This window comes from Acomys russatus, chromosome 7 (assembly GCF_903995435.1).
Source record: "Acomys russatus chromosome 7, mAcoRus1.1, whole genome shotgun sequence".
Classification (NCBI taxonomy): Eukaryota; Metazoa; Chordata; class Mammalia; order Rodentia; family Muridae; genus Acomys; species Acomys russatus.
In genome coordinates this window covers 52,242,094-52,269,345 of record NC_067143.1, presented here as the reverse complement: position 1 = coordinate 52,269,345, position 27,252 = coordinate 52,242,094, and the positions used below count along the sequence as shown (strand labels likewise).

General features: G+C 47.6%; 1 protein-coding gene across 1 annotated transcript in view; it reads right to left on the bottom strand.

Moving 5' to 3' along the window:
• Window positions 1-3,039: 3,039 nt before the first annotated feature.
• The window catches only part of P4ha3 (prolyl 4-hydroxylase subunit alpha 3), a 35,994-nt gene continuing 11,781 nt past the window's right edge, over window positions 3,040-27,252 (bottom strand). The window contains exons 4-13 of the mRNA XM_051149038.1: window positions 26,243-26,392; window positions 23,111-23,162; window positions 19,636-19,799; window positions 19,091-19,267; window positions 14,012-14,076; window positions 11,621-11,780; window positions 9,556-9,618; window positions 5,058-5,126; window positions 3,770-3,866; window positions 3,040-3,110 (exon numbers count right to left, since the gene is read on the bottom strand). Of these exons, the coding sequence (XP_051004995.1) occupies window positions 3,040-3,110; window positions 3,770-3,866; window positions 5,058-5,126; window positions 9,556-9,618; window positions 11,621-11,780; window positions 14,012-14,076; window positions 19,091-19,267; window positions 19,636-19,799; window positions 23,111-23,162; window positions 26,243-26,392 (1,068 nt within the window). The remainder of the gene's footprint in view (window positions 3,111-3,769; window positions 3,867-5,057; window positions 5,127-9,555; window positions 9,619-11,620; window positions 11,781-14,011; window positions 14,077-19,090; window positions 19,268-19,635; window positions 19,800-23,110; window positions 23,163-26,242; window positions 26,393-27,252) is intronic.

Sequence of the window (27,252 nt, the reverse complement as noted above, 5' to 3'; positions counted from 1 at the left end):
CACGAGGCCTCATCCCTACACAAAGAACCACAGACAACTAAGGAATGCTGAGTGGGAGAAACAGTCCCTTCCCCAGAGAGGAGCACACCAATTGGTTATCCATTACCAAAAGCTCAGCCCTGAAAACACACATGAGTAGCATTATATAGACTGAACAGGTTATATTTAAATACATATATATATACACATTATGCATATACAACAATTAATGAAAAATAGGCCATGATTTTGAAAGAGCAAACAGTTTGGAAGGAGGAATGTAATTATATGATAATCTCAAAAGAAAAAAAAACAGGCATCTGTGGTCCAAGTAAAAAGGATGTACCAAGTTGAACAGGGTCACAGTGATGTGAAAAATGAATTGTGTCAGGGTTTTTTTTTGGAGATGGAATCAACAGGACAAGCTAACTGCATTCAGAAAGAGAAGCCAGGAAACCATAATGTTGGCTTGAGAAGCCTGCTGACAACTGGGAGTTCAGAGTAAGAGCTACAGACATTAAAAAGGAAGACACAGGGCTGGAGAGATGCCCCTGTGGCTAAGAGCACTTAATGCGCTTCCACAGAACCTGGCTTCAGTTTCTAGCATTCACACCATGGTGCTCATAACTGCCTGCAAATCCAGCTCCAATGGATATGACACCCTTTCATGGCTTCTGCAGTCACCCACATGCATGTGCACATACTAGCATAAATAAATACATAATATATAAATAAAAATAAATTAAAAATAAAGCATTAAGAGACTAAGATGGCCAGGTGGTGGTGGTGCACGCCTTTAATCCCAGCACTCATGGAGGCAGAGGCAGGTGGATTGCTGTGAGTTGAAGCCATCCTGATTTACATAGTGAGTTCCAGAACATCCAGGACTATACAGAGAAACCCTGACTCAAAAAGACAAAAATAAAAATGTCTAAGATGGCGGCATCGGAGGCCCGGGGCATCTCCTCCCTCCTGTAAGAACACGTATTTGTAGTCTTGTCTAGCCGCCTGCTGCATCAGCAACCGGAATCTAATACACTGTGCCCTGGGCCCAGGACTCAGCACATTAGGTCAACTCGTGAGGCACCCATATTCCTCAAGCTGGCTTCATCTCCCCATAGTTTGCTAGAAAACCCCAGCTTGTGGCCAGGCAGAGCATTGAAGCCTGAGACCAGCCAGTTACCTGAGCCATTAACTGAAGGTGAGAAAGGGTTTTCCTGATGGCCAATGGAGATGCCCCCTTCTGAGGACTGAAGGATCTAAGTGTAGGACAACAGATACCATTCAAACCCCAGGAGGCCCCACGCCTCTGAGGAACAGAAAGGCAGGCAGGTTGGCAGTGACTTCTGCAGGTGAGAGGGCAGCTCTGGCCTGGAAGTGATTTGCCCAAGGCTTTGCAGCAGCAAACCCTGGATCAGGCTGCAATTCCCAGCCCAGCATACACTTGACTACCCTGAGCCACACCAGAGAGAAGGGCAGGGATGAGTGTGCAGAAGACAGGCCTGGTGGTGGTTTGGATGAGAATGGTCCCCACAGACTCATATGTTTGAATACTTGGTTCCCAGTTGGTGGAGCTGTCTGAGAAGGATCAGGAGGCGTGGCCTTGTAGAAGGAGGTATATCACTGAGGGCTGACTTGAGGTTTCACAAGACTTGGGCCATTCCAAGTTTCTCTCTGCCTCATGGCTGAGTCTTAAGATGTGAGCCCTCAGCTACTGCAGTGTCATGCCTGCTTCTAGGAAGCCGAGCATGGGGAGTTAGGTCAGCAGAACAAATGGTGGGGAAGGAAGGGGGTAGATGTGAGAAAGAGAGTCTAACTGCCCAGTCCTTTCTTTGGTGGCTTCTTTGGCGCAAAGCACACACATGTCCCCAGTGAGGAGCCCAAGCCAGGCATCATCAATAATCTCTTGGCACAGACACTCAAACACTCTGCCCCATCATTGCTGCACACCTGGCCGTCTGCAGGAAGGAGTGCCAGCCTTCCCCTACAAAGGTGGCTGCCCATTTCAAACCAGCCCCTTTGGGGATTCTGAGAGGCCAAGGAAGCACCCTGGCAAGTGTGGAGATGCAGCGAGATGCAGCATCATCGACAGAGAACAGGGGCCGAGGAGAGCAAGTGGCCCAGACTAAAAGGGAACAAAGTCTGCTCAACTCACAGGAGCATTGGCAAGGAAATGCTGTGGTGAATACAACAAAGAGGCCGGCAGGAGGTGGTCAGGGGAAGGGTCCTCTAAAAGGACCTCATGTAGGACAAGGCAAGCTCCTCTGAGGATGTGGAGGGGCAATAAATGGGGGCAGCCTGAGAGAGGAACAATGTCAGCAGGTCCAGCAGAGGGGGACAGAAGTGGGGAGTCAGGGCTGGGCCACAGGAGTAGCACTACTTTGATTTTTCTCACTCAACATCATGGAAAACTATTCTCTGTTACAAGAGGTGATTTTCAAAAACGTTTTAATGACAACAAAAACTGTTATAAAAAAAGAGAACAAAATTGCTTTTCACTTAAAAAAAAAAAAGGCATCACATGATATACCCACTGGTGATGGGATGGAGACCTCTGAGTCAGGCTCTCTGGCTGGAGCAGCAGCAGGAGTCAGCCAATACGTTGTTAGCAAATTTGTGTGTATATATGGGCATATGTGTATGTATGTATGTTTGAGTATATGTGTATGCATGTATGTGTGTATGTGTGTGCTTGTGTGAATGTGTTATGTATATGTGTGTAGGTGTTGGGCAAGTGTGTATGTATGGTTGTATGTGTGTATGTGTGTGTTCAGTGCCAGTGAACAGAACCCAGACATTTGCACATGCTAAAGTAGTGTTCTATACTGAGCTCATCCTTTTTAGCCCCAAGAGTGTCTGAGCCCCAGAAACCTGTTAGGCCTCTCTTGTATTATCCGTTCTAAGTCTCCCAGCTGGAGTAGAAACAAATGCAAATTCTGGCAAGTTCCTGGTAAAGACCTTTTCTCGACTCCGTGAGGGCATCCCTCGGGAATCTGCGTTCCCCCTCTGCCCCTGGCTTCGGCTCCTGGCTTCTCTGACAAACTGCCATCTGCCAGGGCTTCAGTCTTCGGGGCTGGTGCCACAGGGTCTTCGGAATTCCTGTCCATACTCGTGTATCCACTTGTTGGCCACTGGAGGAGAGCAGGGAGGGGGAGGAGGCTCAGCAGGGAGATGGCCACCGGGCTCTGCACTGGCTCACAGAATGGGGGCGCAGCCTAGAAGCCTACTGTTCCTTTGCTTACTCTAGTCTCAGCCCAACTGTACACAATCTGCTACTTGAAGCATAGCAAGTCCGTCCCAGCAGATCTTGCTAATGGAGAGTACTGGTTTTCCCAAGTGTGACACTCAGGTCTTTCCCTGAAATTGAAGCCATTGCTGGGTAACAGGTGAGAAAGAGTGTGCTGCTCCTGGTGTCCCTGTCAACATGAGTGTCATTTCTACTTGCCTTTCTAGCTTCCGAGAGAGGTGCTCTTAGACACACAGGCCCATGAACACATCCATCTGCCATGGGCAGGCCCACCCAGCCCCTGCCTTTCTGCTTCTTGTCTAACCTTGGGGCATAAATGGGGGCAGCAGGTCAGGCCCATTAACCTTTGCTGACACTTGCTTTGGCCCAGGCCCCCTGCTCTTCATAGGCCCCAGTCTGCTGGGGCACCTGATAATCTATTCTTGTCACTGGTTCTCGGCAGTGCCACAAAGCCGTCAGAAGGGCGGCTTTGCCCATCTCCACCCACTCCCATCTCACTCTTCTATGCCCCCCCCATCCCATTCTCTCACCCACAGGCCTTACCCCACTTATCTCCCACCAGGACGGGACAGCCAGCATGAAGTGTGTCGCCATCCCCCTCTCCACTCCTGTGCAGGTTCCACCAAAACAGAGCTGCGTTCTGAAAACAGAGGGCCCAGCCCCAGGCAGGCAGGGAAATCAGGCCAGAATCCCGGACTTTTGGTAGGCGTGTGAATAAGGACACTGAATTTACGCCATTAGGTAAGGACACTCTTTTGCCTCCGTGCAGTTTGGAGCAAGCAGGCATTGAAAGACACAGGAGGGTGAAAGTTGCCACTCAGCTGAGGGTCACCGCCTCCTGGCCTGCTCTGCTCTAGGCCTGGGCATGTGGAGGCAAGCCACACCCAGCTCTGCTCTTGAGGAGCACAAAAGAAATAGATATGAAAGGACATATGCAGCATAGGACAATGCAGAAAGTTCTGGGAGCTGTGTAAACACAGGCTCATAGGGTCAAGACCCACAGGGTGGAAGAAGATATCCCACATACACGGCTGGAAGCGAGTGCACACAGTCCTCCATCCTTTAGGGCCTTGAGATCAAGTCTCTGTGCTCAGATCCCGTAGACTGTGTTCTCCTCCATGCACTGGGTTCTCATTCACTCCCTAAGACCCCCTTCCACCATGGCCATTAGACAAGCAGCGCTTGTGGCAAGGAAGGAGCATTGGACCAGCCCAGGCCCTGGGCCACTCATCAGCCGCTTACTGGGTGCTCAGGATGCACCAGGCTCTGGGTGCTCATCAGCTGCTTACTGGGTGCTCAGGATGCACCAGGCCCTGTCTCTGTGCTAGAGACACTCTTACTTTATTTCCTTCCCTGGTTACTAAGAGCACATTTGATCCCATGATCAAATGGTCACCCATGAACCGGCCCTCTTGGTACCAGCTCTCTGGAGAGCCACATCTGTCACTGCAGTGTGTTGTCACGGCTGTTATTCTCTGAGCTCTAGGGGCAGAGTTCTGGGCCTTGCTCTGAGTCTCAGGGCCTTAGCTCTGTGGGAGAGCTAGTTACTGTGAAAAACTCAAAGGGGACTCAGAGTTCTAATCTCCAAGGAACACACAGTGACAAGGAAGACAGCCATGCCATCACCTACTTAGAACAGATATAAAAATGAGACAGCAAACGAGACCACAAGGACATGCTGAAGTGATAGATAGGAATTGGAGGCTGTCTTTGGGATTCAGGAAAGATTTCTTTTCATCCATCTCCCCAGGCGTCAGCTGGAAGGGGGGCGGTGAGTTCTACACCACTACACACTGTCACAGCCCCATCTTTAGGGCCAGGCCCCACTTACCTTAACCACAGGCACGCTAAAGTTGCCGTAGATGAAGGCCGTGGCTCCACCAGCCTCTACTGAGCTCAGCTATCATGCAAGACGAAGAAGACAGAGTTAAGATAGCTGCTGACAGTCCTTCAGTGTCATGTGCTCATGGACTTAGAGGTCATTTCTACACAGACTGTATGAAAGGGGCCCCTGGGGCTTCTCACCACAAGATGAGATTTTAGAATCCCGCCCCCCCCCACTTTTTTTTTCTTCTGGCTACCATCTTGATGATGGGCTATAATAAGTAGACTGAAACATTTTAAATACATTTACTCTTTTAAAAATTACATGTAGGGGTAGGAGAGCTAGCTCAGTGGTTAAGAGCATTTGTTCCTCTTGAGGACTAGGTTTGGTTCCCAGAACCCTCATGGCATCTCACCATCACCTGTAACTCCAGTTCCAAAGGATCCAAAATCCTCTTCTGGCCTCCTTGGGTACCAGGCATGCATGTGGCACACAAATGTATATGCAGGCAAAATATTCATACATAGTAAAACAATTTATGTATGCGTGTGTATGTGTATGTGTGCAGGTGCCCTTGGAGTTCAGTAAAGCTGGAGCCATGGGCAGTTGTGCGGTATCTGATGTGGCTGTGAGAACAGAACCCTGGTTCTCTGCGAGAGCAGTGCCCACTCTTAACTGCTGCGACACCTCGCCTGCACCTCAAGTATTTTTGATTGAATCTATTTCTCTCTAAGGATCTAAATTAGGAAAGAGTGGGCATCATAGGAACTGTTCATTTGCCCCACTAAGGTCCTCAGGTCACTCAGATTCCTTCCCGGTTACCTAAGCTGAGTGTGCTGACTAGTTTTATGTCAATTTGATACAAGCTAAAGTCCTGAGAGAGGAGGCAGCCTCAATTAAGAAAATGCTTCTATCAGATGGGGCTATAGACAAGGTCATTTTCTTAATTAGTGATTGATGGAGGAGAGCCCAGCCCATGGTGAGAGGAGCTATCTCTGAGCTAGTGGTCCTGGGTACTATTAGAAAGAAGGCTGAGAGGGGCTGGAGAGATAGCTCAGAGGTTAAGGGCACTGACTGCTCTTCCAGAGGTCCTGAGTTCAATTCCCAGAAACCACATGATTGCTCACAACTATCTATAATGTGATCTGATGTCCTCTTCTGGCCTGCAGGTGTACATGCAGGCAGAGCACTATATACATAATAAGTAAATAAATTAATCTTAAATAAAAAAAAAGAAAAGAAAGAAAACAGGCTGAGAACCATGGCTGAGAAAGCCATGGGGAGCAAGGCAGTAAGCAGCACCCCTCCATGGCCTCTGCATCAGCTCCTGCCTCTGGGTTCCTGCCTTGTGTGAGTTCCTGTGATATGGAAGGGTAAACCAAATAAACTTTTTTCTCCAAGTGTTTTGGTCCTGGTACTTTATCACAGCAATAGTAACTCTAAGACACTGAGGAATAATTTGGTGTTATACCCTATACCTCTGTGTGTGTGTGTACACACCCACGTGCATATGGCCAAAAGTCAACCTCAGGTGTCAATTCTCAGCCACTGTCCATCTTGTATTTTGAGACAAGGACTCTCTCTGGCCTGGAACTTGCCTAGGACCTAGACTAGCTGGCCCCTGAGCCACATGGCTCTACCTGTCTCTTGTCTCTCCAGAGCTAGTCTCAAAGCCTAGATTTTTACATAGATTCTGGAGATCAAACAAGATCCTCATATTATGTGAGGCAAACATTTTTACCAACTGAACAATTTCAGCTCTGGAAGTATTTTCTTAATATAAATCTTTGTATTTTCAGAGAAACAATACAAACATTTTCAACATATGAAAGTATTAAGAAATAGCATCCCCTGCCATCTTACCATCCAGGAACACACACACAGTCGCAGTTCACACTGACTAATAGTTGGCGTTTACGGCAGGCATCACACTAAGCCTGCACAAATATATTGTCTCACTTAGTCCTGACAAAAATCCTATGAGTTAAGACTGTTATTATTAGTCACAGTTTACAGATGAGGAAATAAAGTCTCAGATTTCATGAAGGTCATGTAACTCTTCCCAGACAGAGGCAGGATTGGAGCTGAGCCAATGCCCTCTGGGCCCAGTCCCTTCACATGCTACGGTTACAAACATACAGGTCATTTCTGAATGTGACTCTAAACTCTGCTGCCCTGAGCTCCTTAACATGTAAGACTATCTTTGCATTCTGATTTGTGTCCCTGGGGAAGAATGCCAACATCTCATTGCCAGGTGAAAAGCATTTGCATAAATACATTGTTTCTGATACTGCATTTGCACTGGCCACACGACACAGGAGAGCTGGCCCTGCCCACACGACACAGGAGAGCTGGCCCTGCCCACATGACACAGGAGAGCTGGCCCTGCCCACACTACACAGGAGAGCTGTCCCCTGCCCACACGACACAGGAGAGCTGGCCCTGCCCACACGACACAGGAGAGCTGGCCCTGCCCACACGACACAGGAGAGCTGGCCCTGCCCACACGACACAGGAGAGCTGGCCCTGCCCACACGACACAGGAGAGCTGGCCCTGCCCACACTACACAGGAGAGCTGTCCAGGCAGGAGAGCTGGCCCTGCCCACACGACACAGGAGAGCTGGCCCTGCCCACACGACACAGGAGAGCTGGCCCTGCCCACACGACACAGGAGAGCTGGCCCTGCCCACACGACACAGGAGAGCTGGCCCTGCCCACATGACACAGGAGAGCTGGCCCTGTCCACACTACACAGGAGAGCTGGCCCTGCCCACACGACACAGGAGAGCTGGCCCTGCTCCTCCTGCCTGGAACACAATAAAGGCCATGCTCTTTAACCCTACCGCAGTCAACCCCCCTCCCCCAACACCACCACCTGTGTTACACAGCAAGAACTAGGAACTGGGATGCCCAGACTTAGAGGAAACGGAACTGGCTTGCTGGTTCTGCATGTTCCTTGACTCGCCCATTCGCCTGCCCATGTTCAAGGTCGGTGAGAACACCAATTGGCTTCTGTCTTTAGGAAATGAGAGAAGCGTTCCTTCTGTTTACAGTCCTGTCTGGACTGATCTTATGTCCAGTCTGAGCAAAAGATCACTAACTGGTTAGCTTTCGCCTCAGTCCTTTCTGCATTTCTTAAAAGACCATTCCCTCCTTCTCACGTTGCTTGTGCTTCCCGTGAGCCTGAACAACTGTCTGGAGAAGTCTCTGGCATTTCTGTTGGCATGAAGAAACAAGCCTTGGACGTAACTGGGCCTATCTTAGGTCCCTACGACACCGACTGGCCTTATGACACTCTTTCCCATACTTGCTTGGAAGGACACAGTGACAGGCACAGAGCTCTATGACACTTTCTAGGTGGCATTCTCTTACTACAGGAAGTATGCAACTGGGCCCCTGGGAGACACATTGGAACCGTTGACATGGAGATGACTCTGAACACCAGCCTCTGAGTGCCTTTTCTGGTTAGGCCCTGGAGGCCAGATCCAGCCCTCAGGGAAGAGGATATGCCGAGGGACTGTCTGTTCTTCCACAGAGCATGAAGCCAGGCCTTGTACTTGGCATGTTTACCCTTCCACTGACTCTAAGCCTCATCTACACTTGATCTTAGCCAAAAGACCAAGATGCATTAATAAATCTCCACGATAAGTGATGCTTCTAAAAGTCTCTTTAAGCGACAGGGGATTGGGATTATGGCGGATTTGTGGAGAAGAAAGTAAACCCTCATGGTCTGAAGGATGATGATAAGGTTGGTAAGGGCTGGGACTGCATCCCGTGGACTAGGCTAAGGACCTAGAGAGGAGGCCAATTGATCACTGTTTTATTTAAGGGCGTGGACTCTACAGGAGACAGGAGAAGTTTTTTCACTGCATGTCAGAGGTACTTACTGACTTTATATCTCATCACTCTGCCCTCTCAGAGTCCAAACTGCTCCTTTCTCTTATCTTTCTCCTCCAAGTCCTCAGGCTCACTGATGGGCCTATGCTTTTCGGTACCAACCAGGCTTTGGGACCTTAAGGTGGGAGACAACTTTATTCTCTTCCTGTGTTATTCAAGTCCTCTGGTCTCCTGCCTCTCTTCATCCTGACCCACAGCCTAGGCAAGGTCATATTTAGATCTTCACACTGCAAACTCTCATTAGTCTGTCTGATATCTCCTTATGTCCATGCCTAGCCTCGCCCCCAATGCTGTCCTGAAGTTTACAAAACTCCTAGAGATGTCTGTGTTCAGTACCAGATAAAACCAATATATGAAGCCAGGTGTGGTGGTGCACACCTTTAATACCAGCACTTGGGATGCAGAGACAGGTGGATAGCTGTGAGTTTAAGGCCAGGCTGGTCTACAAAGTTAGTCCAGGACAGCCAAAGCTACACAGAGAAACCCTGTCTCGACCCCCCCCCAAAAAAAAACCCAATATATAAAATCCATTTGAAGCCCTATACAATAAAATAGTTTAACTGGCCACTAAGTAAGAAGCCCCAGTTTTCCCAGAGTGAGACTCACGTAGATCATAAATGTTGCAATTCGGTTCCCAGACTTCATCCTGTACAGGGGACTGCTGGGCGACTGCATCAGAAACAGAACAGATGGTTAATTTGTGTAAAAATGACACCAGAGTGACAGCCACGGCTTACCATTAGTATAGGAAGGGATAAAACGGGGGTGTCAAGGACAGCATAGAACCCCAAGCTACTCGAGGTAGAGTATGCACCCATCATTGCTGGCGAGCACTCAACATACTGTTTAATTGGACATTAATTTTGGGTCTGCACATGAGTGAGTTCTATACAAGTTAAATAATTTGTCAAGTAAAAAACTAGACAAGGGGTTCTGCACTTTGGGCTCTCTGTAAAACAAAGAAAATATATAATATATTGTAAAAGGTAATTATAGAAATATAAAATAAAAAATATATAAAATCATACTATTGGTGGTCCAAATTGCCCAAGCCACTCACTCATTCTTTAATCAAGGGACAACCAGAAATATAAATTACATACCATAAAACTCACTCACTGTAAATACTGTTTGCTGAATTTTAGCAAATTTTATGAATTGCCCAACCTTGACCACAATCTAGTGTTAGAAATTTTCATCTGCTCAGCTGGGCGTGGTGGTGCACGCCTTTAATCCCAGCACTCGGGAGGCAGAGTCAGGTGGATCGCGGTGAGTTTGAGGCCAGCCTGGTCTACAAAGCGAGTCCAGGGCAGCCAAGGCTACACAGAGAAACCCTGTATTGAAAAACCAAAAAAAAAATTTTTTTTCCATCTGCTAATAAAGGTTTATTATCAATCATGTCCCCATAAATCTGGCTGTCTACTTTCTGTATCTGCATATTGTCTTTTCTAGAAATTTATGTAAACAGAATTATAAAATACGCAATATTTTCTGCCTGGCTTCCTTCTTTAATTTGTCTCTCTCTGTCTCTCATTCTCTGTCTCTCTGTCTCTGTCTCTATTTCTTTCTATGTCTCTCTCTGTCTCTCTCTGTCTCTGTGTGTGTGTGCGCGCGTGATGTGTACATGTATGATGTGTACGTCCCTGATCATAGGCATCACATGACTGAGCACACATGTGGGAGTCAGAGGACAGCCTTGGGTGTAGGTCCTCCTTCCCCACCTTGTTTGAGACAGGGGCTCCTTGCTGTTCGCCTGCTGCATGTGCAGCTGGACAAAGTCTTCCAGGCATTCGCCTGTCTCCACCTCCCATCCAGCCCTAAAAGTGCTGGGGCTAAGGTGTGTTCTTTTGTGCCCTGACTGCTTTTTAATGTGTATTCTAGGGGTTCAGACACAGGGGTTCATGCTTGCATGGCAAACACTTTACCCTGAGTCATCTCCGCAGCCACTGGACTACTGCTTCATGAAGCACTGTTAGAGTCTGATAAAGCTGGAGCGGTAGATGACTTGTGGGGAGGTACTTTTTCTTTTCACAGTGTTGTGAACCTTTTCCTGTGCTTATTGGTCACCTGTATATCTAACGTGTCTTGCTCATTTCAAAATTATCAACATATTATTTGTATTCATAGGTTTCATTGTGATATTTCTATGATTTGATCATGTCTCCCCTCTTAGGGAGATCCTTTTAACCCTCAAAAATATTTTGAAGAGAAACATAGGAGGAGTGGGTCTGAGGGAGAGGGGAGGTTGGTGGGGGGGGGGCTGGGAGAAATGGAGGGAAGAGAAACTGCAGTTGGCATGTAATGTATGAGAGATATGAGAGAAGAATAAAGATGAAGAATACTAAACAAATAAATGCTCCTGGGAGTACAGGTGAGCAGTTGAGATCATGAAGAAAGGCGAAGAATTTGAGGACCGTCCTCACTGAAGAGTCCTTTAGGGAAGTAGGAGATAGGATTTTATTACAGGCCATATTCTTCTCCCACTGGAAAATTCTGGAGAAGAGGAAAGTGGTGGCAGATAAGCAAATGAATCCACTAATCAGCAGAACCAGGGCTCTGTTCTAGGACCTTACTTCTGAGAGTGTTTTCTGAGAGCCCTAGCAGACCTGTGCCTCTGAAGAAGAATGCACTGGCCCCTGCCCCGAGGACTGGCCATCGACCCCACCATTACCGTAGCATGATCAAAGTGGGGCTCATAGTGCCCTCCGATCCCATAGTTCACCACCTGGAGATGCTCTGCGTAGGGAGGCTGGATGTCAAGGCCTGTGAGGGCAGCAATGCGCTGCTCAAGGGTCACCAGCATTGAGTCAACTGTGTCCTTCAGCCAGGCACTAAAACACAGCAAGGATTGGAGCGTCAGTGATCTGATGTTGTAAATGACTACGTGATGTGAATGGATGGATGGATAGACATGTGGATGGATGAATGAATCAAGTCACTTGCCAGAGGGAAGGAGGGAGGGAGGAAAGAGAGAGGGAGGGAGAGAGGGAACCGTGAATGCCTAACCACCCACTCATCCTTTGTGTCAGGCCAGCTTGGTCTACAATTTCATTCACATAGCTCACATTCTCTGAAGGGATGCTGAGCTGAGCCGGGTGAAAGCTCACAGATCCCAGGCTTGTGACTCAGAGAGGAAAATGACAAAACCTCATCCTTAATGTCACTGTGCTATAAAGACATCTCCCACAGAGGAAGCAGAGTGCCATGAGGAGTAGCCAAGACTTAAAGTGACAACTGACAACTGCTGGGTGTGGTGGTGTGCACCCAGCACTCGGGAAGCTGAGGTGGGAAGGTGGCTTGAGTCCAGGAGTTCAAAAGCAGCCTGGGGAACACAGCAAGACACTGATAGCCCAACCGAAGGGAGGGATGGGAGGGGAAGAAACTACAGCAGCAACATTTCCCCATCTCTGCATGATGCTGTCAGGGACTTAACCTCTCTAAGAGGCGGTGTACTCCTCTATAAATAGGAGCAACGGTTATATCTACTTCCAGGATTTTAGAAGACTGAGAGAAACACTTGTGGAGTTATCTTGTAAGGCATGTTGCTGACTGCTATGATACCCAGGGGAGTCTCAACTCTGCTTCAACTCTGGACAAACCAGGACAGGCAAAGCTCAGTTCAGGCCTTACTCCTGAATGTCTTCTTGAGGTTCTTACAAAATAGGAAGTTTGGGATGAGAATCGAGGCCCCTGGACAAAAGAGGCCATGTTCTCTAAGCAAAGGCAGTGACACCCTGATGGGTTAATTTCGTGCATATACATGACACTCAGATTATTAAACTACATGCTCTTGGATTTGCAAAGATACCTAGGACAAAATTAGCCACTGCTTTCAGAGAAGAAAAGCACAGAGGCTAGAGAGATGGCTTAAGAGCACTTGCTGCTCTTTCAGAAGACCTGGGTTCAGTTCCCAGCATCTACAGAACTGTCTGTAACTCCAGTTCTAGGAACTGCAATCGCCCCGCACCCCCACCCCCCCCGCCTTCTGTGGGCAAGCACACGGTGCACATACCAACACACAGACACTCCGAGGCTCAGAGAACAACTTTTAATGTAAAATGTCCCTGGAAAGGGTTTGGATGGAAAATGTTCCCCACTGGTGCATGGGTTTGAACACTTGGTCTCCAGGTAATGATGGAGGTTCTAGAACCTGGGGGTTGGCCTTGGGGATCATAGACAGGACCTGCTTCCAGCCCCAGTCCCTGAATCTGCTCCACAGAGATGGAAGAAGGAGAAGAGGCTCCACTGCCCGTTCCTGCCACCACGGAACCACCAGCCGCCCTGTCCTCCTGCCACCATGGACTGTATGACTCAAACCAGCCACCAAAACCAGCCCCCCTTCTCTTCAGTGGCTTCTTGCTAGGTTTTTGCTCACAGCAAGAAGTAGAGCACAGAGTCCCTAGATGTGCCAGACAAAATCAATTAAGCTCAAATAATCCTAAGCCAAAGCTCATCTCTCATGGCTCCCCTTCCCCCAGAGGACAAGGACACATGCCTAGTGGTCTAGCCTTTCTCTAGGACGGTGATGCTGCTTTCTTACGTGGCTGTGACTTCCTCCTCTCGCTCTCTCCCCAGACCTGTGCTCACTGTACAAAGAAACGGGTGAGGGTAAGGTGGGGGCATGATAGGACTGGGTGCCCACGTTGGAGCCTGCTTCTCAGAGAAGCCAGAAGGCCCACGAAGTCCGCTCCTGTCTTTTGCCAGCATGGTGCTAGGAATGCTTTGCGTAGGAGTCAGGAGGCGGGAATGGAGTCTGTAAAGTCAAATTACAGATGCGTGTGGGAACGCATTCTCTGAAAAGAAGCATGGGATGCGTGTTTTCTGCTTTAAGGCGGAGGAGTTTTGCCAAGCCTTCTCCTAGTGACCTCTCGGTTAATCTCCAGATAATACTGCAATTTGATAAAGGCACTGGCGTGGCAGCCTGGAAGCTTCTCTTCTAACAGATTTCAGGGTGAACTACAGGCTCCCTAGTGGTCCCAGAAAGGTTGTTGCTGACCTGACCTAGCAGTCAGCTGTACCCTCAGCCCTAGGACCACATGGCTGACCGCAAGGCTCTTCCTACCTCTTGCTGATGCGGTACTCCACTTGAAGCTGCTTTTCCCCGGAAGCCACCACTGACCTCTGGAGCTGGTAGGAAGCACAAGAGAAAGACCAGGTGGTTCTGATGAAAAGGGGCAGCCCGTCCTGCCCACAGACACACCTCCCTCTGAAGTGTAACAATCACCAGTTTCTTATTCATTGGAGGGTACTTGGTGCCAGCACCAACACGTTCTTTGTGTTTAAAGAGCTAGTACAATGGGAGCACCACGGAATCCCTTTTTGGGGCCGTGACTGAGTTGTGGAAGAGCCTACCAATTTCTTTTCTTTCTTTCTTTCTTTCTTTTTTTTTTTTTTAAAGATTTATTTATTACATATACAATGTTCTGCTTATATGTACACCTGCACACCAGAAGAAGGCACCAGATCTCCTTATAGATGGTTGTGAGCCACCATGTGGTTGCTGGGAATTGAACTCAGGACCTTTGGAAGAGCAGACAGTGCTCTTAACCGCTGAGCCATCTCTCCAGCCCATCCTACCAATTTCTTATCTCGGTTTGTTATCACAGGGTCAGGCCTGGGGCCTGAGCTAGGGCAAGCACTTCATGTTTGTCAAATTAAATGAACACTTCCAACAACGAAGGTGCACTCAGGGGCGGCCTATTCCTTCTTAAGAATCCTAGCCAAAGCCCTTCCTTACAGAGGACCACTGCTAAGCTGCAACTGCCCGTATTATGAGAAAACAAACAAACAAACCTGCAGGATTGAGTCACTAATTTAACTGTTTCTAGTTTGTTCTGGATACATCTGTGTATAGCATTTATGTTCTTTTTTTTTTTTTTTTTTTTTTTAAGTGCATCCTTATTGCAAACTCACTGTTCTAGGGGCAGCACTTGAGGCTGTGTCTGCCTCTGTCTGGTATCTGATTGAGCCTCTGTAGAGGGTAAGGACTTGGCCTGGCAGGGAGCAGATGCTCAGAAATGGTTAAAAGGACAGCCTCGTGTGTGAAGCCAGCTCCCCCAGCTCCCCCAATCTCCCCTATCTCTGAGAAGTGAGAGAAGAGGTAAAACAAGTGGTCTACAGCCAAAACCCTTCCCCTCCAGAACCTCAGGCAACCGAAGCCCTTCCCTTTGGGGTCAGAGCCCCTCCCCCTCTCTAACATGGCCGCCCTCCCTGCTGCTAAACCAGACAGCCTGTTCCTTTCCCCTGTGTCTGCAGGCACAGACCAGGCCACTCCTCAGAGCTCTGGTTGGCCTGGTGCTCTGCTATACTAGGGTGTCCCCAGGTGACTGGCAGGGCCTCTGCTCTTTCTAAAACCAGGAGAGGAGAGATTTAAAGAGAAATGTCCTCTTTTGTTATTCCAGTGCAAAATCAATGTTTAAAAAAAAAAATTCTACCCCCCCACCTCATTAGGGAATTACTTTGTACCTAAGTCCTTTCAGAGCTCTGTCAATAAGTCATTCATTTTTGAGAGCAAGTATTTATTGTATTTTGGTGTTAAGCACTGTGACGGACATTATATATACATATGTATGTATGTATGTATGTATGTATGTATGTATGTATGTATGTATGTATATTAAACCAGACAAAGTCCCTGTCCATAGACTGATGGTGTTGTAATGGGCAGACATGGGCTGCTTTGGATATACAGAGACAGGCCTCCTGCTCCTTCTTCTGAGGGACCGAGAACCTTCCCAGAATGCCCACATTCATACAGATTGAAAGAAACCAAGGGCAGAGTGTTTCAGACATAAAGAAGAGAAGGAAGAAAGGAGGGAGGGAGGGAGGGAGAGAGGGAGGGAGGGAAGGAGAACAGGAGGGAGAGAGGCCCAGTGAAACTTGCCTGGAGGCCCAACACGCAGGAGGCTGAGATGGGAGGATTCTCTGAACCCAGGAGTTTTCGAGCAGTTTAGGCAACACAGCAAAACCGTTCTCAAAGTATAACAATAAAGGCTTGGAGAGATAGCTCAGTTGATAACGGGCCTGGTGTGCAAGCAGGAGGATCCGAGTTTGGTCTCCAGCATTCATGTAAAAAGCCAGGTGTAGGGCTGGAGAGATGGCTCAGCGGTTAAGAGCCACTGACTGTTCTACCAAAGGACCCAGGTTCAATTCCCAGCACCATATGGCAGCTCACAACTAACTGTCTGTAATTCCAAAATCTGACACCCTCATACAAACAAACGTACATGCAGGCAAAACACCAAGACATATAAAATAAAAATAAATAAATTATTTTTAAAAACAGCCAGGTGTGGAGGTGAGTCTGTAATCTCAGTGGTTATGGAGATGGGTCCTTGGAGCTCATTGGCTAGCCAGCTTAGCTAGATTGATGAACTCCCAGCTCAAAGAGAGATGCTGTCTTCAAAACATAGGCTGGGGAAGTTAATGAAGAAAATCTTCAAATTTAATCTGGCATCATGCAAATGGGCATGCACATATAAACAAATACAAGCACCACATACATGCATGCAACAAGTTCACGATATTCTGGCAGCAGTGAGCATAATAGGGGTTGGGGAGACAAGACATTAACCCACAAAAAGTCTAGTGATACCAGCCAATACACTATGGCAGAATTGACATAAAAATTAAGTGCTGTGCAGCTGGCAACAAAAACTTTGAGTTCAGAGAAGAGGTGGCTTAGTGTATGTGGCCCCATAAAAGTGCCCTGAGAGGGACAGTCACTCTGAAAATTGATGCAAGCAGGCCAGACCTGCAGCTAGTGCTGGGGAGGGAAGGGGGTTGGGGGGCTCCATGGTTTCCATTGAGTTTTTGAGGAGAATGGGCAGGGGTAGATGGGCAAGGAAGTGATGGGAGGAGGCTTCAGGAGGGAACAGTGAGGAGGAGGAGGCAGATCAGTTACCATGGAAGCTCAGATACCATGGGGACCATCCTCCCACAAGCCCTCCGCGTATTCCTGGAATAATCACAGGCCAGAGGGGCATCAACAACTCCAGGGAGAGGTTGTTGGGAAAGGGGGGGTGGCAAGGTCTGTGCATGCCCAGTAGATGACCCTGCTGTGAGGGAGTCAGTGAACATCTCACGATGGGTCACCTGCCCTATCACCATGGCAACAGAGCTGTTCTAAGAAAAAGGCTGCTGCTGGCCTGATGCCACTTCTGGCTCCTGGAGTCGCTGATGTCACTGGCAATGAGTTGTTATCATCCACATCAGAGCTAATCATCTTAAAACGAACAAAACAAACAAACAAAAAAGCAGAACAGACCTAGCCTGGGCTGGAGGACCTTCAGCATGAACTGAGGACTGCTGTCCTCACTCCCACCCATTTCTGCTCTCAGAATTGTCCTTAAAACCACAGCTCCAGTCACACACACCCCTTCTGTTTACCACTTGCCCCCAGCTCCTCCACAGCCCATGGGATAAAGCCCAAGCTGTGTAATGTGGCCTTTGCTAGTGGCGTCTCATTGTCTATCCCCAATGGTCACCTTCTGTCCTGTCCTGTGCACATTAGCCACCAGGCTCCTCCAACCAGGCCCATACAAGTGTGTGGCTTTGTCTTCCCAGAATAGCCTGGCCTTCACTCTCAGTGAAAGAAAACCCACTCCTCTCCTCTCCTCCCCAGGGCTCGCCTCAGATCACCTCACAGGGCACAGTTGGTCACAGCACCATCTTTTCTTTGCACCAGTGGCTCTCAGCCTTCCTAGCACTGTGACCCTTTAACACTGAGCCCCAACCATGAAGTTATTTCCATTGCTACTTCATAACTGTAATTTGCTATTGTTATCAATCGTAATGTAAATATCAGATATGCAGGACAACTGATATGTGACCCCTGTGAGAATCTTTGTTCCCCCCAAAGGGGTTGAGACTCAGGTTGGGAACCATTGCCTTACACAGAGGAAAAGCTCCTCACCTCTTTGTAAAAGCAAAGGGTCTGGGCAGGCTGTACTCTGTTGATAGATAACAAAGCACACTAAAGGACATGGTGTCTGGCTGGAAATAATCTTGCACGAAATGACTAGGATGCCTTTAAAGAAAGTACACAGGATTGTAGAGGTGAGATGGATTCTGTTTTCTGGATATTTGGCACATTTCCTAGTGGGGGCATTAGCACATCCCTTCTCACTGGCACCAGCTTAGCTCTGTCGCTTGCTATGCCTTCCTTCCCCCTGGGAAGGATTAGAGATGTCTTCTTGCTTTAACTCTTTGAGACAGGTGTCTCACTATGTAGCCCTGGCTGTCCAGGAAGTCACTATGCAGACCAGGCTGGCTTCATATTCACAGAGATCCTCCTGCCTCTGCCTTTGCTTTTACCAGTCACGTGGGTGGAGGTGATGTTTGCACTTCCAGATGGAAGCTTTAAAGCCAGCTCACCGTTGCCATTTCTGCCTTACTCCCCTCTTCTCTGAGCCTGGTAATGTCCCCAGCAGAGGCTCCGCTGCCAGGCTGGGTTCCAGATCAAGACCGTCTGCTGCGGAGCTTCAGCCAACCCAACAAAAATGTGTACTGTGCTAAAAGGTTCAGGGGCCACTTCCTACCCAGCATCCCTTAGCCCGAGCCTACTAATAGAGAGAGCAACAGAGTGGCAGTTGGCACACTCTAGACTCAGTCCTGACTGTAGCTACAAGTTTACCTTCAACCAGGTCCCCTTTTCTGGGCCCGTTTCCTCTTTTAACAGAGTCCTGAAAGCTGAATCGGACAATCCAGATGTACTCTGTCTGTAAATGTGCACTAGTGTGCCACCCCTTGTCACTGTCACGTTCTTTTCTTCTATTAGTTATAAGGAAAAGTTGACAGTTTGGGAAGTCTCCTTTGTGTTTTCCGAGATCACTTTGATGTACAATGATACACCCAGGTCTCAAGCACACTATCGGCTGGATTTTAATGACTGTTTATAGCTCTGCATTTCACATCTGTAAGAAGACACTACCAGGACAAACTGAGCATCCGAATCCCCTGGTACCTCATCTCAATCCTTTCCTACTAGAGGTGAGTACAGCCAAGCTTTTCCCCGCTAGTGACTGACTGGTCTTATGAAATGGTTGGCATTTTCAACTCCTGGGCTAAGAAATTGCCTTGCCATTCGAGCTATCTGTTCTTCAGGCGCGCAAGAACACAAAGGGGATTTGGAGATGCTCACCCACGGTTCTGCAAGCTCTCGGATTTTCTGAGCTTCGGCATCACTGACAAAGTCATGGTAGAGAGCTACAAAGGGTCGCAGGTGGATGACCTCTTTGCGGGCGGGCTGAAGCAGCAGGTAGGGGCTAGAATTGGTCTCGTAGGAACAGTAGAGGCTAGGGATTTGGTAGTGTGTAGGCTGGAAGGAAAGAGTAGAGTCGATGTAAGAAAAGAAGGGTAAAGGCTCCTGGGAGCCATGGCATCAAAAACTCATACAAGAAGATGGAGCCCCAGGACTGGAGAGATGGCTCAGCGGTTAAGAGCACTGACTGCGCTTCTAGAGGTCCTGAGTTCAACTCCCAGCAACCACATGGTGGCTCACAACCATCTATAATGTGATCTGATGCATACTGTATGCATAATAAATAAATCTTTAAAGAAAAAGAAGATGGAGCCCCTCTGTGTTGTACAGTAAGTTGTATTGTTGTTAAGGCATCAGTTTTACCCTCAATTTATCCCAACTCCAGCCAGTCCTCCTCCCCTTTCTCTCTCCCTGAGGAATCCCACCTGGGAGCCCAGGGTCTGGCATAGCCCCTCGTAGGTGTCCCTGGTCTGCAGGTGGGGCACATTGGGCCTCTGAACGACCATCTCAGCTGCCGCCTGGTGAGCATTCTCTGCCAAGAGCCTTTCATATTTCAACACATTCCTGGCCATCCTCTTATTGTCTGGACCTGTCGGAAAACCCAAACATGAAATAACACAATGAACAAATACCAGCCCCAAGGAAGAACTCTCAAGATTTCCTGCAGCTGACCCCAGCTTCCAAGAGGCAGAGGCAAGAGGACCTCTGCGAGTTCCAGGCCAGCCAGGGCTACATTGTGAGACCTGGCCTCATTAACAACAACAACAACAAAACAAACACACCAAACCAAAACCTTCCTGAAGCTTTCCTATCACCAAGGATTGACACTTGGACATTTAAAGTAACTTTTCATGTCAGTGTCCTTCCTCCTGAAAGAGCATCTCGCATTAAAAGCAATGACTGGCCTGGCCTGCTGGACCCGAGGATGGCTGTCCACTTCCTTGGACAGGGGACCATGATGGTCAGTTTGATGTTAGAAAAATAGCATCACTATTCATGTACCCACTCAGTTCCCAGTCCACTTAGGAGATGTTCCAAAACAAGTGCTATGCCAGATACTGGCCTGGGCTGGGCTGGGCTGGGCTGGGCTGGGCTGGGCTGGGCTCCGGGAGCGTAGAGTCCAATAGCTGCTTGGAAGAGAATGTGGCAAATATGAGCAGTAGACGGGAGCTCAGCCATGACCTAAAGTACAGGCCCCACATGTTCTTATTGTATATTACATTTCTCTCTCTGTCTGTCTCTGTCTGTCTGTCTCTCTCTCTCTCTCTTCGTGTGTGCGCGCGTGCGCGCATGTGCGTGTGCTTTCAGAGGCTAGAGAGGGGATGTACATAATTAATCTCTTCTAATAAAAGGAGAAGTGAAGCTTTGCAGAATGGAGGTGATGGACCCAAACAGCAGCAAGTTGGGCCTCTGAAAGCCAGAGAGAAACCAGGGTCTTCAGTGACCGTACCCTAGTTACTGCCAATGGTAGTACACAACCTGGGTCACTAAGAGATTCGAATGAGTCAAACACAAAGAAACAAAAGGGCGTTGACTTTAAATTTTATCTTCTGTTCTGCGTATGTGTGTGTACGCCTGTTCTCCCACTTTTGTGAAAGCACGCGGAAGGGTGCACGCGCAGGCCTGAGGTTGCTGTTAGGCGTCATCCTCCGCTGCTCTTCTGCCTTATTCACTGAGTCAGGCTCTCTCAGTTGAACCCAGAGCTGCCCATTATGGCTAGCTTTGCTAGCGACCTTGTTTTGGAGATCTCTTGTTTCAGCCTTTGCCTCTGAAGGCTGGAATTACAGGTGGGCCACCAGGTACACCTGGCGTTTTATGTTTTTGGTTGTGAGCCTAGCCTTTAATGGCTAAGCCATCTCTCCAGCCCACACCTGGCGTTTTATGTAGGTTTCTGTTGATCTGAACACAGGTCCTCACACTCACAAGATAAGTGCTTTCATAAGAGCCAACAGCCCAGCCCCTTAATTTTCTCTACTCTAATAATTACTAATACATTTCCAGTCCACCACGCCCGGTCTTTGTCAAGGTAGCAGAAAGGAGCGATGTTCAAGGTCTCTCCCAGAGCCCACAGTGGGCTGGTTCCAACTTCTCTTTGGATACCATAATCCACTGATGTGCAAGCCTGTTTGTAAAATAGTGTGGTACTTGCAGACATCTTTACACACCCGCCAACATGCTTTACATCATCCCTGTTTTATTTATAACACCAAACACAATGTAAATGCTATGCACACAAGTGAGGAAACAGCTGGTACATTGCACTGCTTGGGGAAGAACGACAAAAGGCTCTACTTGTTCTTAATCAGCACCACTGTTTACATGTATTTTTTTTTTTAAATACAAAGTTGGTTGAATCCATAGATCCAGAACCCAGAGATAGCTATGGAGGGCCAAACACACTAGATGGATTCATTTAAAAGTTATGAATAATTTCAATTTTAAAGTACTCCATAGCGGCTGGGCAGATGGCTCAGTGGTTAAAAACACTGGCTGCTCTTGCATGTGGGGTTCAGTTACTAGCACCTCCATGGTGGCTCACAACCACCTGTAACCCCAGTTCCAGAGGATCTGACACCCTCTTCTCCTCTCCACGGTCACCAGGTATGCGCATAGTGAACAGAGAACATACATGCAGGGTGAAACACCCGTGCACATAAGATGAAAAATCAAGTGTGAAAAAGAAGTCCTCAAATTCTTGGTGACTATTGGTGATTTTGCATCTTACTTTAGTAGCTGAATGTTTAAAGGAGACTCTCGGAAGCCATCTACCACCGACACTAAGCAAAAATGCCGAGGCTGAGCTCTGCAGCATCTCCTCCTTTGGCTGTTGACACAGGCATTCCCTGAGGGGCTGGAGCTGGACCCGGGCAGGATGCCTGCATAGCCGAGCGCGCGCTGGTTTTCAGGAAGAACTGATAGCTCTCAGTACACGGTCGAAGACTTGAATGACCCTCTGAGTTCCTCCCTTCTCTCACACACAGTGCGCATTGATTTTATTCATTCCTGGGTTTCCTTCCAAAACCCGGATCTTCAAGCTGCCTCTCTGCAGAGACTGGCTCTGAGCCTGGACTTGTTCTTCTTGAAAGAACAAGTTGGGAAGGTGCAGGTTGACATGTTCTAAGTATTTTTTCCAACTAACTCATGTATTTCCCTCTTTCAGTGATCTGTGTATAAATAAAATGAAATTAGAATGATTAAAAAAAGGGATATCTGGGACCTGGGGAGGTGGCTCACAGAGTGTTTGCTGTCTTGCAAGGGAACCTGAGTTCAAATCCCCAGTACCCAGATACACAGGGGGACATGTCCTCCCCCCATTTGAAATCCCAGCTATTGGGGGTGAAGACAGGCAGACTGTGGGATCTCAGGACCTTGCTAGCCAGACAGCTTAGACAAAAGAGTGCACTTCAAGTTCAGTGAACGACTTTGTCTTTAAATGTAAAGTGAAGGGACTGGAGAGATGGCTCAGTGGTTAAGAGCCCCGACTGCTCTTCTAGAGGATCTGGGTTCAGTTCCCAGCACCTCCACAGAGGCTCACGACTATCTGTAAGTCCAACTCCAGAGAATTGGGATGTCTTCTTCTGATTTACCCAGGCACCAAGCACACAAGCGATGCACAAACATACATACAGACAAAATACTCATACACATGAAGACACTCAAAAAGTAAAAATAAAAATTAAATTAAAAAGTAAGACATCAATAAAGGAAGATACCCAGTACCCTTCTCTGGTCTCCATGCACAGACATAGGCAATCTGGCGCGCGCACACACACACACACGCACACACACACACACACACACGCATGCACACATGCGCACAAGTACACACACTCGAACTATGTTTCACTTGCAAGAATTAAAGGTCAGGGGCAGAGTGAAATGGATCTTAGCATCACTTACGGTAGAGAAGGAATTCTCGGGAGAGGTTGAGGGCACACGAAATATTTCCTGCCTTATTTTTAAAAAAGAAAGAGAGAAAATGTCAATAGAAATGGAAATATTTTCTCCAATCGAATCACTTAATAGTTTTTAAAACTATAAAATATTCTTACCACAGTAGATAATAGTGTTCATGGGGGGCGGGGGAAGCAATGGGCTGGAAATGCAGAGGATTGTGGGTTTTTGCAGCTCTGCTACAAACCAAATCTCCTCGTTAACAAATGAATTTTTACCACGCTGACCAGCAGAGGTAGAAAGTTTGATTAGGCTTGGTGCATAGCTCGGCAGCGAGTCCTCGCCTGGTATGTGCCCTGAGTTTAACCCACAGTACCACCCAAAGACAAAAGGACGGGGAGAAGAGGAGGAGAGACTGAGAGAGAACGTCTAGCAAACGTACACTCTATTCTTACTCTCCAGGCTTAGTTCTTCCTAGGGAGGAGACAGAGGGGAAGGAAGCAAGAGGAAAACTAAAGTGAACATCGCCTGGTGTGTAGGAATTAGCTGTCTGCAGCCGCTCAGCCTTAGTCTCATCATGGTCAAGAGGACCTAAGTCTGAGGAAGAAAGTCCCGCCCAGGCAGGCTTCCGCCGGCCTCTGTGTGCTACAGGATGATGACTACCTGACTGGAATGTATAGAAATGAAATTTCAGCATGCCAACATTTCATTTTAGTGATAAAAGCTATAATGATCACATTGTAAAATACATGAGCAATGAGACTTAAAAAAAAAAAAAAAAATCACTCGCCAGGCGTAGTGGCACACACCAGCACTCGGGGAGGAAGGGGCAGGCAGATCTCTGTGAGTTTGAGGCCAGCCTGGTCTACAGAGTGAGTTCCAGAATAGCCAGGGGGCTATATACAGAGAAGCCCTGTCTTGAAAAACAGCAAACAAGCCGGGTGGTAGTGGTGCACATCTTTAATCCCAGCACTTGAGAGGCAGAGGCAGGGGGATCGCTGTGAGTTCAAGGCCAGCCGGGTCTACAAAGCGAGTCCAGGATATCAAGGCTACACAGAGAAACCTTGTCTTGAAAAACCAAAAAATAAAAAAAATTAAAAAGATAAAAAAGAAAAGAAAAACAACAAACAAACAAACAAACAAGTCACTCCATTGAAACCCAGCCACTCAAGCTCTTCTGACTCTACACAGTTTTTATGTAGTTACAATCATATTTTTTCATATCACTGTTGTTTTCTTCTAATTTTGCATCATGAATACTTCTTAACATTGCATAGTATTCATAGAAATTACTTTTCTGGCTGCATTTTGTTCCACCCAGAATCATTACAGATGACCAACGTTCCAGTGCTCTTGGAAACACAAATTGTTCCTCATTATTTATTACTGTGGGTTATTCTGTTCTATACTTAACAGAGGACTGGATAAATAGCCTGAGAGTATTCTGTACTTGCCAAATCCTAACTTAAAGGCGTAGCTTTTTTTAACAAGCACCGCTCGTACTCTCTTTTACCTTTACAGGTAAGGAAACTGAGGCTTGGGGAAATAAAAATCAGTGGCTCAAGTTTTCCACTGAATTTCAACTTTGCCTGTGTGACTCCATGGTGTGTGGATTAATGTCTGACTTAATTGTTACTACTTTTTAAAATTACAAACATATTTTATACGGTAATCAAAGGTTCGGGGTGGAGGGCCACCTACCAGATTTACTAGGGAGAAGTGGGAGGCACAAATCATGTATAAGGTGAAGTCTTCTCTGTGTTTTGTTACTTTTGCAAATTTCAAGTAGGATGGAATGTGCTGTGTGAGTCCACAGGGCAAGCTGGGGAGTGACGAGAGGTAAGAATGACGTCATAACGACGGCGACACTTGAGCTGAGCCTCCCTATGAACAGATTCTCACTGGACACATCGGATGTGGCACGGGGAGGAACGTGGGAGGGAGGAGAGGCCTATCACCAGATTTGAAGGGAAATAAAACAAATCCGTGGGCACTGTACTTGCAATCCCATCTTGGGGATAAGCTTGCTTTAGTCTATTTTTTTGTGAGCCTCTCTATGATGCTGGTTCTCCGTCTTCTTCCTCTCCTAAAACTCAGCTGCTTCTTTCCCTTAGCAACCTCACAGTTAATCATTTAATACATAGCAACTGCCCAGAGCGGGTAGGAGGGGCACACAGAGGTGTAGCAAAGACACAGTACCAAGAAGGACCGTGGAAGGAGCAGACTGTTAGCTGCTCTGAGGATAAATCTGTTTTCTCAGCAACTTGTGGGTTTGATTGCCCAAATGCACTTTCTTTCCCCTCCCTCAGGAAAACACAAAGAAAATGCCCAGATAGGGCTGGGGTTGTAGCTCTGTGGTTGAGCACTTGCATACCATACCCTACGTCCAATTCCCAGAACCCTCAAAAAAAAAAAAAAAAAAAAAAAAAAAAAAGCAACAGCCTGGATTATTGACTTTGGAAAACTCCGTGGAACCTGCCAAATGATGTGGGTTTTTTTCCCAGCCTATTCTTGAATATTATACAATTGGTGAGAAATGAGGTTAGTCATCTGGGAAGATGGGAGCTGCTGTAGACTGGGCAAGGGATGTCTGTGGGCAGCAGGTCAGCAGCTACGGAGGAGAGATGGGAGCTGCAGGAGGCCTTCAGGTTGGTGCGATGGAATGAAGACATCGCCTCTGTAGCCAACAGTGGCCACACTACAGCTGGACTCAGTGTCACGTGGGAGAGAATAGTCACGCTTCACTCCTTACGGCAACATCATGCTATGTTATCAGCGTTACCGAGAGTGCAAGGAGCGCCCTCCATTGACCGAGGTCCCACCACATACCTACGTGGGTGCTGCGGTAGCACATAAGAGAGAAACCGCGTTACGAGAGGTGAAGACTGTAAAGTGGTCCATGCTCTGGGTAGCACACTAGACTTAGATTTGGATGTGGGTTCTCAGTCCACCTCTGTGAGCTTCCTGAGAGGTTAAGATATTTTTTTAAAGCTTGATTTACCTACATTCACCTATGGTGATAATAAAAATAACAGTCTTACATTTTGTCCCCTGCCCCCAGGAAGATTAAACAAATCCGAAAATTATGTCCAACATTGTACTGACTGTGATAAAAAACGAGCTTCATCACTCCTCTACCTGGAAACAGGCGAAGGCCAAATAGTCCAGGGCATCTTCCAGACTGGCCTCATCCTCTGTCTTCCACTCTCCATAAGATCTTCGGAAGAGACTGACAGCTTCCTCCAACCATGGGATGGCGTGGTAGTAATCCCCCATGTCATAGGCCACCTACAGGGAGCACAAGCCACAGATACAGCTTTAGCCCACAGACAAAAAAAAATTTAAAAAATAAATAAATAAAAAGAAAAGTATCTGATTACTCCGAATAGGAGGCATTTGTACCTTAGAAGGTTGGCTACTCTCAAATTCACTTTAATTCAGTTTAGTATCTGTTATCTAATGATAGCATGAGGCATTGCACTTATGGAGAAATGGCAGGGTTCTGTGTCTGAGGAATTTATGATCTAGGAGACAAGAGAGATGAACTCAAGTATATACAGGTCAGGGCAGAACAGGGCGGGACTCTAAGGAACTTGCGTAGTGCATTGTGGTGGTGAGGAGAAGGGAAGACACTTGGGGTCTCGGCAGGTTGACAGAGTGGCATCTGAGGCAGACGTTTCTGGAAGAAGGAGAAGGGTTTCAGTGAGCGGAGGTTGTGAAGAAGAGCCTTTTAAGAAGAGAGAATGGCAGCGTGGCATGGTGGAGCACGCCTTTAATCCCCGCACTTGGAGGCAGAGATTGCTGTGAGTTCAAGGCTACTCTGATCTAGAGGCTAGGACAGCCAAGGCTACACAGAGAAATCCTGTCTCAAAGAGAGAGAGAGAGAGAGAGAGAGAGAGAGAGAGAGAGAGAGAGAGAGAGAGAGAGAGAGAGAGAGAGAGAGAGAATGGCAGCATTAACACTCTGTTCACGTGATTCCTTGGGGTCTAGCATGAAGAAAACAAAACAGTAGGCCTGAGGAGCTGTGCCGAGCCTACTGCAGGCCTGCATGCCTTCTCAGAAGGAGACTGCTGGGAGCTCTGTGACGATAAATCACGTCTTGTTTATTCAATACTCTCAGATGACTATGCATACGGTGCTTCTTATCC